Below are 16741 nucleotides of genomic sequence, written 5' to 3'. Positions count from 1 at the left end.
GCTTGTGTTCAACTTTCGTTGCGCGATATTTTGATGGTTAGCCACTCTTGACACCCCTGACATCTTGCGCTCATAAGTTACGTTGCTTTTACTGTACAGAATTAAAACTTAAAAAACAATTACAAGAAGGATGAATAAAAAATATCTGAAAAAAATTATATTGTTTTGTTATACCATCACAAAATGCAGTTCATTTTCCACATGTAACCTCTTTATGGGACACCTTGTATGTATATTAACTTGCAGTACAACTTACAATATTATGATACAACTGTGGATACAATAAATGTATGAGTATCAGACAATCTTAAAATAGCAAATGTCATTCCTCTGTATAAGAAGGATGAAAGTGGTTTGTTTTCAAACTATCGTCCTGTCTCTGTGAAACCCATTCTATCAAAGATTCTTGAACGTCTTGTATTCAACAGATCTGTATCATACAGATTATTTAACAAAATAAAGGATCATATTTCTGCCACATGTAGCACTTCACAGAGCAGGCGTGTTAATAACCAGATATGCACATTTTTCACATTTTGATTCACGTTTAAGTCAATTATTGGTTAAAAACCCAACAACGATTTATATTGTTTCCTTGGAAGTGACAGAATAATTTGCTCGACGTTAGACACATTGGGTTAAGGAAATATATTCCATTAAAAGAAACGTTTCTAAAATGATATTTTAATGTCTTTCTTATTATAGTCACATGACTTGTAACATTTTCTGTAAGAAGATAATACCTTCATGATTAAATTGACTGTGAGTGATACAGCTGCCTCTGGAGCTGTGTACAACTAGTCATTAAGTGGCAGATGTCATAAGATTAGGTGTACCCAATCGCAATGTGGCAATAGTGTACGTTCCCGGTATGTTCGTTTTCCAATTGCGTGATAATATACAATAGTTACGATTCCAGTTAAATAATTGCGTGATAATATACAATAGTTACGATTCTAGTTAAATAATTGCGTGATAATATACAATAGTTACGATTCTAGTTAAATAATTGCGTGATAATATACAATAGTTACGATTCTAGTTAAATAATTGCGTGATAATATACAATAGTTACGATTCTAGTTAAATAATTGCGTGATAATATACAATAGTTACGATTCTAGTTAAATAATTGCGTGATAATATACAATAGTTACGATTCTAGTTAAATAATTGCGTGATAATATACAATAGTTACGATTCTAGTTAAATAATTGCGTGATAATATACAATAGTTACGATTCTAGTTAAATAATTGCGTGATAATATACAATAGTTACGATTCTAGTTAAATAATTGCGTGATAATATACAATAGTTACGATTCTAGTTAAATAATTGCGTGATAATATACAATAGTTACGATTCTAGTTAAATAATTGCGTGATAATATACAATAGTTACGATTCTAGTTAAATAATTGCGTGATAATATACAATAGTTACGATTCTAGTTAAATAATTGCGTGATAATATACAATAGTTACGATTCTAGTTAAATAATTATTTCATGGTATAAAGCTGAATATTCAGATACCTACACAAATCCGAAATGTATAAATATTTTATGCAGAGTTACCCTAACATATGCTACTTACAATATGACAACTACAAAAAGGTGCGTCATTTATTTATAGCTACAGAATACGTTACGATGAGGGAAAAGAACACTTAACACAATTACAACTGCTCAACGTAGGATCGAAAGCCCAGTCCATATTAACATAAACACAGATTTGATTTGTCAATAAATAGTATCAAGCAGGTTTTTTCTTTAGTGTTAGCTCATGCTTCAGAATATTTTGTTGTATGCCGAAAGGCTTATATAAAGGATCATGCTGACTAGAATCCTCACGTCACACAACGCTAGTTTTCGTATTTTAACAAAATAATTATGTGCAGCCCTTATTATGCAGGTTTAGTAGTAATGATTCTTGTAACACCAAGATGATGACACAATTACAAACTGAATATTTTGACAAATATTCTGCTAGCAAGCCCAGCCTATTGCCTACACACAACTTGTTTTGTTTTGAATAAACAGTATAAAGCAAATTGTTTGTACATGGTGTCCCTGAAAGAACTGTATCGTAGGAAACTTAATTGTTTGGGTATTTTAACTGGTGTGGTTGAAGAATAAATCAGCTATCACATACTTTTTAAATTTAGACAATTGACCACACCGTTCTTGAAATATAAGAATTTTACGAAACTCCGAAATGATCTTTATTCGGAATGCTAATCACGGCGCATCATCAGCGCATTTTGACTCCGAGGAACGTATTGAAAATGAGATAATGTCGTAAAATCCTTTTATTTCAAAACCGGAGCTGTCAATTGTCAAAATGTGATAGCTGATATTATTCCTCAACCACATCGGTTATTTAGTTATGTTTGGTTTATGCGTTAAACAGTGATAAAATACCAAAAAAATCAGTTCCCGACGATACAGTACATGTACAAATCTTTATAGCTATGGCTTGGGTTTGTACTGAAAAAATCATTGAATTGGTTTGAAATGACTCCACATTCATCTCTAAATTTATTATGCCAGGTTTGTTTTTTACCACGACCAATAATATTGTTTATTGTTTTCCAGGTTTGTTTCATATTATTTTTGTTGTGTTCAAATTTCAAGAAAAAATGTTTTCTCTTTGCTTTACGAAGTAATGTATTTACTTCCCTTGTTTGCATGATTATATTAGGCCGGCGGGTAAGCATCATTAATTGATCTCGTACACTAGTATGTAATGTGTTGTTTGTACTGTTTACCCCGCATGACTGCTCATATCCATAAGTACCAGACTTGAGACCTGTTTATCAGGGACAGTCTGTGTAGCTCAGTGGTAAGAGCGCTCGCCCGACAAGCGAGAGGTCTGGGGTTCGAGTCCCCGCACAGGCAGGTATGTCCGGAGTTTTTACTCTGGTATATCTGCCTATGCATGTAATGTTTCCATTTGTAAATTCTTGTTTAATTGTGCTAGTGTGCGATGCGTAATTCTTCTTTCCCCTGTATATTGATATATTAAGAATACGATTAAGCATCATTAATTTGATCTCGTGCGCTAGTTTGTAATGTTTCCATGTTCCAGTGTATGATGCGTAGGCCTCTTCCCTTGCTTGCATGATTATATTAGGCCGGCGGGTAAGCATCATTAATTGATCTCGTACACTGGTATGTAATGTGTTGTTTGTACTGTTTACCCCGCATTACTGCTCATATCCATAAGTACCAGACTTGAGACCTGTTTATCAGGGACAGTCTGTGTAGCTCAGTGGTAAGAGCGCTCGCCCGACAAGCGAGAGGTCTGGGGTTCGAGTCCCCGCACAGGCAGGTATGTCCGGAGTTTTTACTCTGGTATCTGCCTATGCATGTAATGTTTCCATTTGTAAATTCTTGTTTAATTGTGCTAGTGTGCGATGCGTAATTCTTCTTTCCCCTGTATATTGATATATTAAGAATACGATTAAGCATCATTAATTTGATCTCGTGCGCTAGTTTGTAATGTTTGAATGTTTCCATGTTCCAGTGTATGATGCGTAGGCCTCTTCCCTTGTTTTAATGTATTTAACTTGTTTTTATATATACTGTACTATGGATATACCAAGACTGTCAACAAACATACATTCCCGTCTCGACAATGATTTCGGCAGTGATTGTCTGAGAAAATTCCGCAAACTGGAAAAGCTTGAGCGCAGCATCGCTCGCTTTAGATGCCATCTCCATTTTACTCTGCATTGCAAGCATCGTAATATAATACCAAGGAGCTTGAAACTTAAATCTTCTATGCATGGACATAAGGCGGACAATATCCTACGCCAAGCTGAAAAGTCTCTTCTATCTGAACGTGTCCGACAAATCAACTTTAGGATTTCCCAATTTCAAGATCAAAAATTGGATGTTGAGGATTTTCTGTTTACACACTTACCCAGTGATAGATATGATAAAATAGTTTAGTTTACTCGTAAAGTGGCTACTGCAGAAACCAACATCTGTAAACCTCGGCAGCAAAAGAAATTCGCTAGCCTCAAGGAGAAGCAAACTAAGCAAACTAAACCAGCGGCTAATGGCATCAACATTTCACCTGATGACATTGAGGAAGCAACTAGCAGATGGGTTATTAATGTTTCGGACTGTGATCTTAACGAGCATGAACAACTCCTGCTGAAGGCTTAGATTTTGCTGTCACACCTACCAACATCCCTGTGGATGATATTGTCACTGCTGTTGAGTCGGCAGTTAGACTTGTTGGTTTAGGCTCTTCTGAAGCCGCTGAAATACGCAATAAAACCAGCGATTTAGTACACCAAGCTAAACTCCCTAAAGTAATATCACCCGCAAAGAAAGGGAAGCCATTCGCTCACTTCAGCGTAATAAAGACATCATGGTCGTTCCGGCTGATAAAGGCCGTGCGGTAGTGGTAATGAACTCTACAGACTATAACAACAAAGCTAAGTTGCTGCTGAGTGACCATAAGACCTATGTTAAGCTCAAATCCAATCCAACTAAGAAATACAAGACGAAGTTGGTTAAGACTCTGCAATCAATCAAGCAAAGTGGTGCGATCACCGAGGTTCAATACAGAAAACTCTATCCCACCAGTGAGGAGGTGCCTAAGTTCTATGGACTTCCGAAAATTCACAAGCCCAACCACCCTCTTCGTCCGATTGTTGCTTGTAGTGTCTCCATTACGTACGGGTCGGCTAAATTTATCGCGGACATAATATCTCCTCTAGTGGGTCAGTCAGAACATCATATCAAGAACAGTAAGGACCTTGTGACCAAACTTGAGGATTTTACTATTAGTGAGGATGAAGAATTGGTCAGTTATGATGTCACGGCTCTGTTCACATGGACACCCGTAAGTGAAACTATTGATATCATTGAGTCACGCCTTAAAAACGATCCTACTCTGGGTAACCGTACATGTTTGTCGGTTGATCAAATCATTGAACTGATCCGGTTGCAGCTGACCACCAGATATTTTCAGTATGGTGGTGAATTCTACAACCAGCTTGAAGGTGCGGCGATGGGTTCCCCCGTATCCCCACTAACTGCAAATATCTTCATGGAGGACTTTGAAATCAAGGCCTTGTCTTCTTACCCCCAACCCCCACGGTTCTGGGGTCGTTATGTTGACGACACTATGGTCATCATCAAGAAGAGTGCTATTGAGAGTTTCACTCATCACTTAAACACCTGCCATCCATCCATTAATTTCACCATGGAACGCGAATCTAATTGACAACTTCCCATGCTTGACGTCATGGTCAAACGCGAAGAGAACGGCTCAGTGTCTTTTCAGATTTATCGCAAGCCCACTCACACCAATCAATACCTGAACTTTGCCTCCCACCACCCTTTGCAGCACAAACTGGATGTGGTACGTACCCTCGTTGATAGAGCTTCCTCAATTGTCACCAAGGAGGAGGACATTGACCATGAACTCAACAGCATTCACAAATCTTTAGCCGTATGTGGGTACGACAAATGGACATTGGACACAGCGACCAACAAAACCAATGCCAAACGGCACGTTCGCAATAGTGACTCTGAACAACAAGTCAAAGGTTGTGTTACCATCACATCTGGAAAGTCTGAGGCGTGTATTAAGATCCCATGGCATTCAGGCATTGTAACCCATGTTAAGCCCCGGAACACTATACGTTCTCTTCTTGTAGCTCCCAAAGACAAGACCGACAAGCTGGACAAATCGGGGGCCGTCTATGGCCTCAAATGTTTAGACTGTTCTTCATCATATGTAGGGGAAAGTGCCAGACCATTAAGAACACGTATATATTAGCGAACATGAACGTACAAACGCCCCACTTCCCCAGTTGGTGAGCCATACTGCAGTTACTGTCCGTTTTCCTATACACAATACACAGTGCTCTCACCATTGACGCGTGACCCCTACAAATGATCTACGTTGGAAGAATGGGCACTTGCCTAGTTAACATCACTGTGTGAAAAATAACCAGCCAATATGTTAGCTATTCTCCAAACTTATAGCAAATATATTTCTCTAACATGACCTAAAATTACAGCTAGGTTAGATGTTCAGAAATAGTCGCACTTTTGTAAAATATGAGTGAGGGCAAGGCATAGCTAGCCAACTCCCCGTGTTAATTGAATGGAGATTTGACCGAAAATATTGGTATCGGACCGCTCACTTCTGAAGGATGCCACCAAAAAACTGTACAAGCTACATTTTAACTATTCTCTGGCAATCATCATGATGAGTTTCTTATATAGTATGCCGAAATTGGGTACTGTAGGTGATTGACAAATGGTCGCACTTTTCTGATAAATAAGTGACAGTGAACATGAAATATCAGCGCCCATAAACCCAAGTTAGTAGCTAGTTAGTGGAGGCCGTCACGAGACTGATTATTGATTATTGAAGTGCCTTATTAATAGATACGCACGATTTAGGGCAAGAAAAACAAACCGGGACACTTTTGGAGACATCATCATCATCATCATCATCATCATCATCATCATCATCATCATCATCATCATCGACATCATCATCATCATCACTTTCTACATTTTTTCTAAACAACATAGGGCCTACCGTTTTAATAAGATTTTTTCTTGAAATGCATGTAACTATAATTATTGTTTAGAGCGTGATGAAATAAAACATCACGATTTTCATCACAAAACAAATATAATGCATAAGAAATCGTTTGTTTTAGAGCGTGATGATGAAATAAAACATCACGATTTTCATCCCGAAACAAAGTAATACATAAGAAATCAATTTTTCGTGAGTGATGAAATAAAACATCAAAATTGTCATCACGAAACAAAGTAATACATGAGAAATCGTTTGTTTTAAAGCGTGATGAAATAAAACATCACGATTTTCATCACAAAACAAAGTAATAGGTCTACAAAAGAAATACATTTTTCAAGAGTGATTGAATAAAACATCACGATTTTCATCACGGAACAAAGTAATACATAAGACATCGTTTGTTTGATTGCAATCAACCGCGACAGTTCGTCTCACACACATAACAATGCACTGCGATCAAATAGGTTGATGACAACATTTGATTGAATGGACTGCACTGCGCCATGATTACGTGCACCGGTTCAAATCCTTTGTTTGGAGCCAATCAATAATTTCACGTACAGCCTCTATGCAAATTAGAGTTTACACACGCTGCAGCTGGGGTAATCGACCGAAGCTTGTTGCCGTTAGTGATCGAATGCATGAGCTTATTTGCTTTACTGAATCGATTTACTGGATTAATTTCCTGTTAACTGGGTTTAATGCCACAAAGGTCGAATCGCCTTTGCCATGGACCATGACTGCAACATGCACATCACTAAGGATCACCATAGCATCGACTGGGATGGCGTACGCATTCTCGACCGTGAAGAAGACTGGTTCAGGAAAGGGGTCAGAGAAGCGGTCCAAATAAGGAGAACTGGCAGCGACCTCAACAGAGACCGGGCGCCATGATCTTCCAGTTGTTTACAACAAGATTTTGTCACTTGACCAAAACCAATCAATACCTGGTAGTCAAGAGGCAAGTCAAGTGGAATAATCTCTTCAGTGGCTAAAGAAGACCTGTAGATGCAGGTCGCAAGCTACCACAGCTCTGCAAATAGTAAGTCTTGTGACTGTTGTTTTAAATCAACTACTGTACTATTGTTTTTATATGTTTTAAATTTCTGCAAATACATTTGGCTTGGTGAGTGAAGATATTGTTTGTACAGCTGATTTTTCTTATTGATGCTTTTTAATAAACCATTTGTAATCCATGGCGATAATGGTTCCTATAATTCTTCTTATTACTAGTACATTTCTTTAGTGGAATAGATTCGTTATATACTGTATCAAATGTCTTGATAAATTATAATCAACATCGGCATTGTTGTTATCAAGAACCTCTTGCCATTTAACATCTGATAGTTTCTGTTTAAATTTTAAAACATTATCCTTTTGTAAGTTACCTGATGTTTACTGTTATTGACAGATGGATATATTAGATTGTGATGAGTTGTTAATATAGTTGGTAAGTGGACACTTAATATCAGTAATTAAAATGGTAGAATTAATAATGTTTTCGTCGTTTGTTAAGATATTGTCAATAATTGTAGCAGTCGATTCTCTAATTCTTGTTGGTTTATAAATTGTAGCTGTTAAATCAGTTCAAGGTAATCATGGGTAGGCCTATGATTATCGACTTTGAGGAGGTCAATATTAAAGTCACCCACATAACATAAAAAATAGGATCAATATCTTTTATAAAATCGTCAATGTATGGACTCTATATACAACTCCAACCACAATATTTTTTGTATTTTTGCTTTCAATTTCAATAAAGCATGATTCATAATTTAAGTTTGCATGACACAAATCCTTCCTTAGTTTATACTTTAGTTTTTCCGACACATACAGACATACTCCCTATTTTCCCTTTCAATTCTATTTGTGTATTCAATATTATACCCTGAAAGCTTATAGTAATCATTTGGCTTCTTCTTTAGATGAGTTTCTGATATTCATATAACATCAAATTCAAAACTGGCTCTCGAAACTTGCTCTCGTAATCTCGGCGTTATTAACAGAGTCAACCATTTTCTACCCAGTGAAGCATCTTAGTATTCATGGTATTCTAGCAAGTAGATGTCCCTGCTCTTTCAAATTCTTTTTACAATTCAAAAAAGAGCATTGCGTATTATTAGTAACAGTAACCGGCGACCTAAGTTTAATAGTTTCCAGTAATTACAGATCTAGAACAAATCCTCTTATACTTAAATATAATACTTTAAGCATCAAAGATATGTACGCTCTAGATCTTGGGACATTGATGTATAAACATACAAATTGCTTATCACCAAATGTTTTTGATAAACCTTTCCTGCAAAGCACTCTGAAATTCATGCTATAAGTACTAGATATAGAAACAATCTCATCTTAACTCGAGTCAAGAAAATCTTTTGTGAGAATTCTCTTAAATATGCAGGTATAAAGCTTTGGAATGCAATTGATTCTGGTATCAAGTGTTCGTCACCAGTGACGCAATTCCGGAAAACGTCAAACAACATCTTATGAAAAGCTATTCTTAATTGTTGTTTTTACCAATACATGATACAGTCTTTTTATCATGTGTCTCTCTCTCTGTGTCAGGTGGCGCTGTGTAGCGCTGCTGTGGTCTTCACAAGAGTACGCCATCTCACTCGATCCGATGCCAAGTGTGTTGCACCTTGCATTCCCTGGTTAGAAACCAGCTTCACGTCATTAGTCCAAGATGTTGGTGGAAGTCCTCTTCCTCGTTTGCCTTCCATGGCCCCTTGCAAAATCTGTTTTTCTACACCTCCATGTTTCCTGACAATATGGCCAAAGTACTTCAGCTTTCTCTCCATTATGCCGCTTCTGATGGTTAGACTTGTACCAATCTTGTCAAGGATCCAGGAATTTGTTCTCCTGTCTTTCCATGTCACTCGTAGAAGCCTCCTGTAACACCACATCTCAAAAGCATCTACTCTTTTCCTATCATTCTTGGTCATAGCCCAAGACTCGCATAAGTGGCAATTGAAAACACAGTTGCACGAAGTAGGCGTACCTTGAGGTCAATGGATGAGGCCTCTGCTTTTCCATATGCTTGACATGCCCTGCACAGTTGTCCTTGCAATAGCCAGTCTTCTCTTAATTTCAGTTGTGCTGTCACCACTGTTGTTAATCATTGAACCCAGATATTCAAATTGCTTCACCTCCTCAATCTGTTGTCCATCTATCACAAACTCATCACTTTTTCTCTCTCTGTCTACAACCATTATTTTTGTCTTCATTGTGTTCAGGAGAAGGTGTTTTTCTTCACTGGCCTCTTTGATGCGCTTCAAAAGATCAATCAGCTCTACTCTGCTGCTACAAATAAGAGTGGTATCATCGGCGTACCTCAGGTTAGTAATTCTTGTACCGCCAAACTTCACTCCACCTTCAAACCCCTCCAAAGCTGTTCTCATTATGTCTTCAGAGTAGATGTTAAATAGGTTTGGTGATAGCACACAGCCCTGTCGTAAGCCTCTTTCAATCTTGAACCAATCTGTGTCTCCACTACTTGTTCTGACTGCCGATTCTTGGTCTTCATATAAGCAGCTGATCAGATCCACAAGATGACTTGGAAAACCCATCTTTTTCATAGTTTCCCACATCTGAGGGTGGCTAACACAGTCAAAAGCTTTACTGTAATCTATGAAGCACATGTAAAGAGGAAGTCTATGCTCTTTGCATTTCTCAATCACATTCCTGATATTGACAATTTGGTCCCTAGTACCCCTTCCTTCACGAAATCCTGCCTGCTCATCAGATATTTCCTGCTCCATTTTGTTCTTCATTCTCTTGATGATGATCTTCAGAAGCACTTTACTTGCATGACAAATCAGGCTGATGGTCCGGTGATTGGCACACTCTTTCAAATTTCCTTCTTTGGCAGTGGAATAAATACTGCCCTGCACCAGTCTCTCGGCCATTTCTTCTTTTTCCAGATGATACCACATAGACGCCACATTAGGTCTATCCCTTCTTTCCCAGTTGCCTTCCACAACTCAGAAGCTACATTATCAATGCCAGGTGACTTAGCATTTTTCATTTGTTCCATGGCAAGCTCAACTTCAGATCTCAATGGTGGAGGTTCTTCCTCACTCGTTTCACACTGTACATACACCTTGTCATCTTGTGCCTCAAACAGCTGGGAACTATACTGAACCCATCGCCTTTTGATGTCTACACTTTCGGTAAGAGTGTTACCTTTCTCATCATTTATAACATCCATCCTGGGGGTCCACTTCTTGGTAAGTTCTTTGGCAATACCAAAAGCTATTTTTGAGTCACCCTTACATCTTTCCATTTCCACACACTTCCTTTCGATGTAGTTTCTTTTGTCCTCCTTAACACTTTTGGAGACCTCTTTGTTTAAGCGTGCCCATTCTTCCTTTCCTCCATCTGCCTTTGCTCTCTTCCTGTCATCAGCTAGGTTTAAGGTCTGCTGAGAGATCCACGGCTGTTTCCGTTTCATCTTTCTAGGGATGTACTTCTTTGCTGTGCTCTGGACTGCTTCTTTCATGTCTTCCCACAATTCATTTGGGGTCTGCTCCTCTTCATTAACTTTCAGTAACTCATCAAACCTGTTCTTCACATCTACTGAATATTGAGTGGGAATGTTGTCAACATCATACCTGGTAGGTGGTGCATTGTCTCTCTTAGCTCTCAGTTTTAGTTTTACTTTGGCTACAAGTAGCTGATGGTCACTACCACAGTCAGCGCCTGGTCGTGTCCTGACATTTTGGAGTGATGTTCTCCACCTCTTCCTGACCATGATGTAATCGATCTGGTTTCTTGTTCTATCTCCTGGGCTCATCCAAGTCCACAGTCTCAGTGGATGATGCTGAAATAACGTGTTCCCAATGACTAGGTTATTAGCTTCACAAAATTCCTCCAGTCTGTCTCCACGTTCATTTCTGATCCCAAGTCCATATTGGCCTATACACCCAGTTTTCTCCTTCATTTTGCCAATCTTAGCATTCCAATCCCCAGTACGATGAGTAAGTCTCTTCTAGGTATACTATCCATAACTCCTTGTACCATCTCATAGAAGTCTGTCATCTCACTCTCTGATGCATCTGATGTTGGTGCATACACTTGTATGATAGATATATTTAAAGGATGTCCTTGCAGTCTTACAGTCATCACTCTTTCATTTATTGGATTATATCCCAAAACACACTTGGCTGTGGTTCTTTCTATTATGAAACCCACACCTCCACGTTTCCTTCCAGTATCTTTTCCAGAATAGATAAACATACTTCCATCATCTGTAGTGAACCTCCCTTGTCCAAGCCACCACAACTCTGTTACTCCTAGGATCTTAATATTGTTTGCAACCATCTCCTTCTCCACAACTTCAATCTTTCCTCCTGACATACTGCGTACATTCCATGTAGCAATATTTATTGGCTTCCTTAAAGGGGTGCTGTTCCTTTCCTTCCTGGGACCGTCAAGAACAGGACTTCCTGTAGCAGGCTTTAATCCTGATCTGTCATCACCAACAGGTGTACTCTGAGCAGCATCTCTCTCTTCCCCAGTAGCCATTGACGTATCTTCCGGCCTGCGGGTCGCACCTTCCGATACCATCGTTTTTTTTGACTTTGTACTCTCATGCTTACATTCAAGGCCAAATAGTACGGTGGGTGGCCAGGTCCTTCCGTACCAACAGTAGAGGGCCATTCCTGAGTTCTTACAGTACTAGCCTCCTCTTGACACAAACCATCTCCCTGGATGCCAGATGTGAGCTTTGTGTAATTGTGTTTTGTCGTTGACCATACGGTTGATTCCTCCGGCGCAACACATACATCAATGCTGTTGACCATTGACGACTATTTAAACCATAGCTAGTATTCGCTATTTACCCATAGCTGGGTTAAAGAAGGTTCACCCTACGAAAGTGTCCCTTCCTTCTGCCTACTCATACCACACTGGCGAGATAACATGGTAGAGGCTGGATGAGCTCCGAGTTGGAAGAGAGGAGTTCTTGAAGTCAGCTCTTGCTGTTATACTGACAGGGGGTCTCAGCGCCCCCTGAGAATCCACATCCTACACAAAACACTATGATTGGGACAGCAAGAAAGAAAGATGAAGAGAAGAAGTAAAAGTAAAAGTCACAACACAAGCTGGCACCCACACTAGCTTTTACCCGACAAAGGAAATGGATGATGTTGTCCGTCTGTGGACAACCTTTTAGTCCACAGTCCGGATTTAATTTGACAGTATCGCCCATTTCCTGATGCCCGTGTGGGGTTACGCTGCCACCTTCACACTGGGGATCTGTGTCCTGTACCGCCAGTGTGATATGATTTATGTACCCATCAGTACTGGAATTCAGCGCCTTTACCCTAGTATGTGGAATAAGAACTCCCATCCTCTACGATACTTAGGACGAAAGCTCCAATCCAAAAACAACACCAGACAAAAAACAAACTACCAAGCCAACTAACTTGGCTCACCTTTCCTAACCAGCTGTGTTGCGAAAGGAAGTTTTAAGGTAGAGAAGGTAGACAGATAGGAGGATGAAAAAATAGAAAAGGATGAAATATAGAGTAGTGTAGGTAGGAGCATCCAAAATGGGACAAGGTGTAAGTACCCAATTGGAGAAAATCCAGCATAGATGGAAAGAGTTGGCACAAGTGCCAAAATGCTGGCAAAAGGTAGTTTTAAGCTCCTCGACACTGGGATAAGGTGTCTCCCTTTTGGTGTACTTGTATCAAATACTTTGGTCACTAATTTCATTAATTTACCTTTCAATAATTAGCATTTCACATGTGCATTTTGTTTTTGTTTTTCTATGTCATTGGTGGTCATGACAGTTGGGTGGTTGGACTCGGCATCTTTTGTCGTCTACCAACCTAAATGCCATAAATGCCATTAATTGGTAAATTATGCTTTACAAATCCACTTGATTACTCACGTAGACTTAGACGTTTCATCTTCCTACGGAAGACTTCATCAGTAATGTGATGAACCAGCAACACTCCTACTCTCATCTCCAGAGGGTGTAATTTACCAATTATTGACATCTAACAATCCTGATGAACTTATTCAAAGAGCCATAAATGCCATATACATGTATCAAAGGGTTAAAGAGGTAGAGGCCTCTGGGCCTCAACTGTAATTCCTTCACTTATCGTTGCATTACGCATTTTTATAGTTTATTATGTATTTTTATTATCTTTATAGTGTATTATTCTTATCGTATTATTCTTGTAGGCCTATGATGTAATGAGTGAAAAGATAATAATAAATCTATCTATCTAAATGAATGAATAAAACGCCCGACCGACCAATATATTTGAAAGTCCGTGCACCCTTAAAACCGGGGTTTTATTCGTAACCTTTTTAGCATTCCACATTTTGGGCTATGAGCATTTGAGCCAAACCGACTAAAAATGTGAGTAGCCCCTCCCCTCCCCCACCCCCTCCCCACACGGATTGACGCCATGGCTATTAAACTTTGACAGGGGTAACATTAACAAATACAACTTCTAAATTTAAATAGCTGCTCATAATTTTTCATTGATTCGACTTCTGTCATTAAATTAAGTATCATTTCATTCAGGAACATCAAAAAGTACACCTTGGTATATTTTCATGCATTCTAGGAACCTATATACATAGCGGATAGTTGACTTCTGTATGTTCTGTAGCATCTTGTAGCATCTTGCTACAGACTAGCAACATTTTCTGATTTCCCGGCTAACAACATGCAATGATTCTTGCATTCTTTTGTCAAATTCAACAGCTTCTACAGGGATCGGCTTTTGCAGGGGTAGTAGATACTACTGTAGTAGTACGACTCTTCATCCCGGGCTCGACACACCCCTCGCAATATTTAAAAAAACATTTATTTGTTGAAAGACACAATTACAATGCAAATATTGAAATGATAATTGTAACCATAGCAACTATTCTTATTTGATTAAAAAACGGAAAATAGGTTTTAAAACCATTAAATAGATTTATTTCAAAAGGGGTACCCGTTACTCATTTTTTGAGCGTGAAGTACTTTATGAAACATAATGTCAGAATTTAAAAACACTTTATTTATTAAACACACACTTTGTGAATATTTGGGGTATTTAAAGCAATATTTTGAATAAATCATAATTATTATGCTCATCTAGGTTAATTGCTTGCAAACATTGCAGTGATTATTGAAATGTCACTAAAAATAGAATTCCTTGTCATATAGCAACTATCATGGTGGATACCCAGGGGCATACAGGTTTTATCATTAATTATCAGTTTTCATGTTTTAAAGCATAGTCTTCTTCAGAGTTATAAATCAATACGATTTAATTAGCAGTGTATATTATACAAATCCAGCAATCAGTTATACCTTTATAACTAACAGCTTTCTATTTTGTTAATATATAAATATAATATGGTTATTACGATATATTGCATAACCCCATTCCTGACATTAATCAAGGCATACATTACGTCTTGTGCATGTTGCTGATCCGTTTCGCTCAAAATCACAAGTTCCAGGAAGTTTTAGACGAGTCTCTAAAGTAATATCAAGTTGCCAATTGATATTCCTGCGAAGTCTAGAAATCCTCGTGGCAATGGGATAACAAACTCAACACAATGTTACTTTCATCACTCACTCCTTTTCTTCGGGAAGTATTAATCCACTCTGCCCCAATCAAAACTGACAGAACTGTATTATTAACCAGTGCTTTACGTATCGAAGAATATATAAATCAAAGTGGGCAATGGTAAATCCAACGGACACAAAAAACATCAAGGATCAATAAATGTTACAAGAGGATACCTTGAACATGAACTAGACAGTACGCCGAGGGGGGACAAAAACAGCTAATGTAGGCATTAGAAGTAGGTAAAGTTCGATAGCCACAAATTACCAGTTCCAAGGCCCTCAGATCTAAAAGTGATAAACCTGCAAAAACAATATGGATCAATGGGAAAACAAGAGTAAACTAGAACAAGTGATGAAAGCACTGTGCACATGAACAGACACGATAAACCAAACAACCAATGTAGGTACAAAGTTAGATAGCCACAAATTGTCAATTCAGAAGTGTCAGGAAAACATGGAAATCACTGTGCACATAGCACAGAGAATTGTCTTAACTACATGGTGTCCCCTAAAAAACAGAACCCTCGTTGCGCCCTCTTTTTCAAATATATTTTGATATGTTAAGAAACCTTTAATCGTTAGCTTTAATAAACCAATATAACCAATATAATTATTTCAATCGTTTGATAACCTTTGAAGATTTGCCCTTTTAAAGAAAAATTACACGTCTTTCACTCTGTCTTCGGATAGCAAACATAGAGGTTGGATAGGTCATGCTTTGGAGTGGCCTGCAAGATCACCAGACTTCACACCACTTGATTTTCCTTTGGGGCAAAATCCAAAGCGACGTCTATGAGCGAGGACCATCAGCTAGCCTCCCAGATCTTCGCAAACGTATTACTGCTGAAATTCGTAAGTATCCCGCGCACAATGATGGTTCGCAACGTAATTGATGTAATGAGGACCACGGCTGACACCTGTATTCACTAAGGAGACAACAAGGTAGAGGGCAGAGCACTACAGTAAAATCACTTAGAAGAAGAAAAGACAAACAAAACAGCTCTTTTCAGGGCTACCTTTTACCCCAAACTTAATAGTGACTTATATGTAAATAAAAAGAAAGGAAGAAACAACAAAGTAAAAATTATAATAAAACAGAAAAGCACAAAATAACCGATTAATCAGTGCAAGTATAGCAAAAGAAGTCCAATCCCACACCCACAAATTATAATGACACTTAACAAAATCCATAGCCCATAAGTCCACCGTTAAATCCCATTCCCTAAATAAAGTTATTTTATAAAGTTTTCATCGAGGAATGTTTGATATTCATGCATGGTGCGTGTATTTAAGTAGCCAAACCTCCTCCGTGGACAGAGTGAAAAATTTCTTTAAAAGAGCATTATCTTCAAAAGGTGTGAGCCGTTGAAATATTGTTCTTGGTGTACCGATTGAAGGTTTTATAAAACCTTTGAAATATATTTGATTAACTTATTTGAAATAGGGGGAAATGAGGGCACAATGTATTTCTTTATTTTTAAATCTTTCTTTTTTTCTTTTTTTCAAACTGGCTAAGTCAAGCACACAAGATTTCTTCTCTGGCAAATCCCCCACGCCATAATTAGT

General features: G+C 38.3%; 2 protein-coding genes across 2 annotated transcripts; both read left to right on the top strand.

Annotated features, from left to right (window-relative positions):
* The first annotated feature begins 4383 nt into the window (after nt 1-4383).
* LOC140165169 (uncharacterized) lies at nt 4384-5244 on the top strand. The gene has a single exon (XM_072188613.1). The coding sequence runs from the start codon at nt 4384-4386 to the stop codon at nt 5242-5244; it is 861 nt and encodes a 286-aa protein (XP_072044714.1).
* A 21-nt stretch (nt 5245-5265) lies between these two features.
* On the top strand, nt 5266-5802 carry LOC140165159 (uncharacterized). Its single transcript, XM_072188603.1, has one exon. The coding sequence runs from the start codon at nt 5266-5268 to the stop codon at nt 5800-5802; it is 537 nt and encodes a 178-aa protein (XP_072044704.1).
* Nucleotides 5803-16741: the final 10939 nt, after the last annotated feature.

The sequence above is a fragment of the Amphiura filiformis genome, chromosome 1 (assembly GCF_039555335.1).
Source record: "Amphiura filiformis chromosome 1, Afil_fr2py, whole genome shotgun sequence".
Classification (NCBI taxonomy): Eukaryota; Metazoa; Echinodermata; class Ophiuroidea; order Amphilepidida; family Amphiuridae; genus Amphiura; species Amphiura filiformis.
Note: the sequence above shows the minus strand (reverse complement) of the source record. Positions and strands in the feature narration are given on the sequence as shown.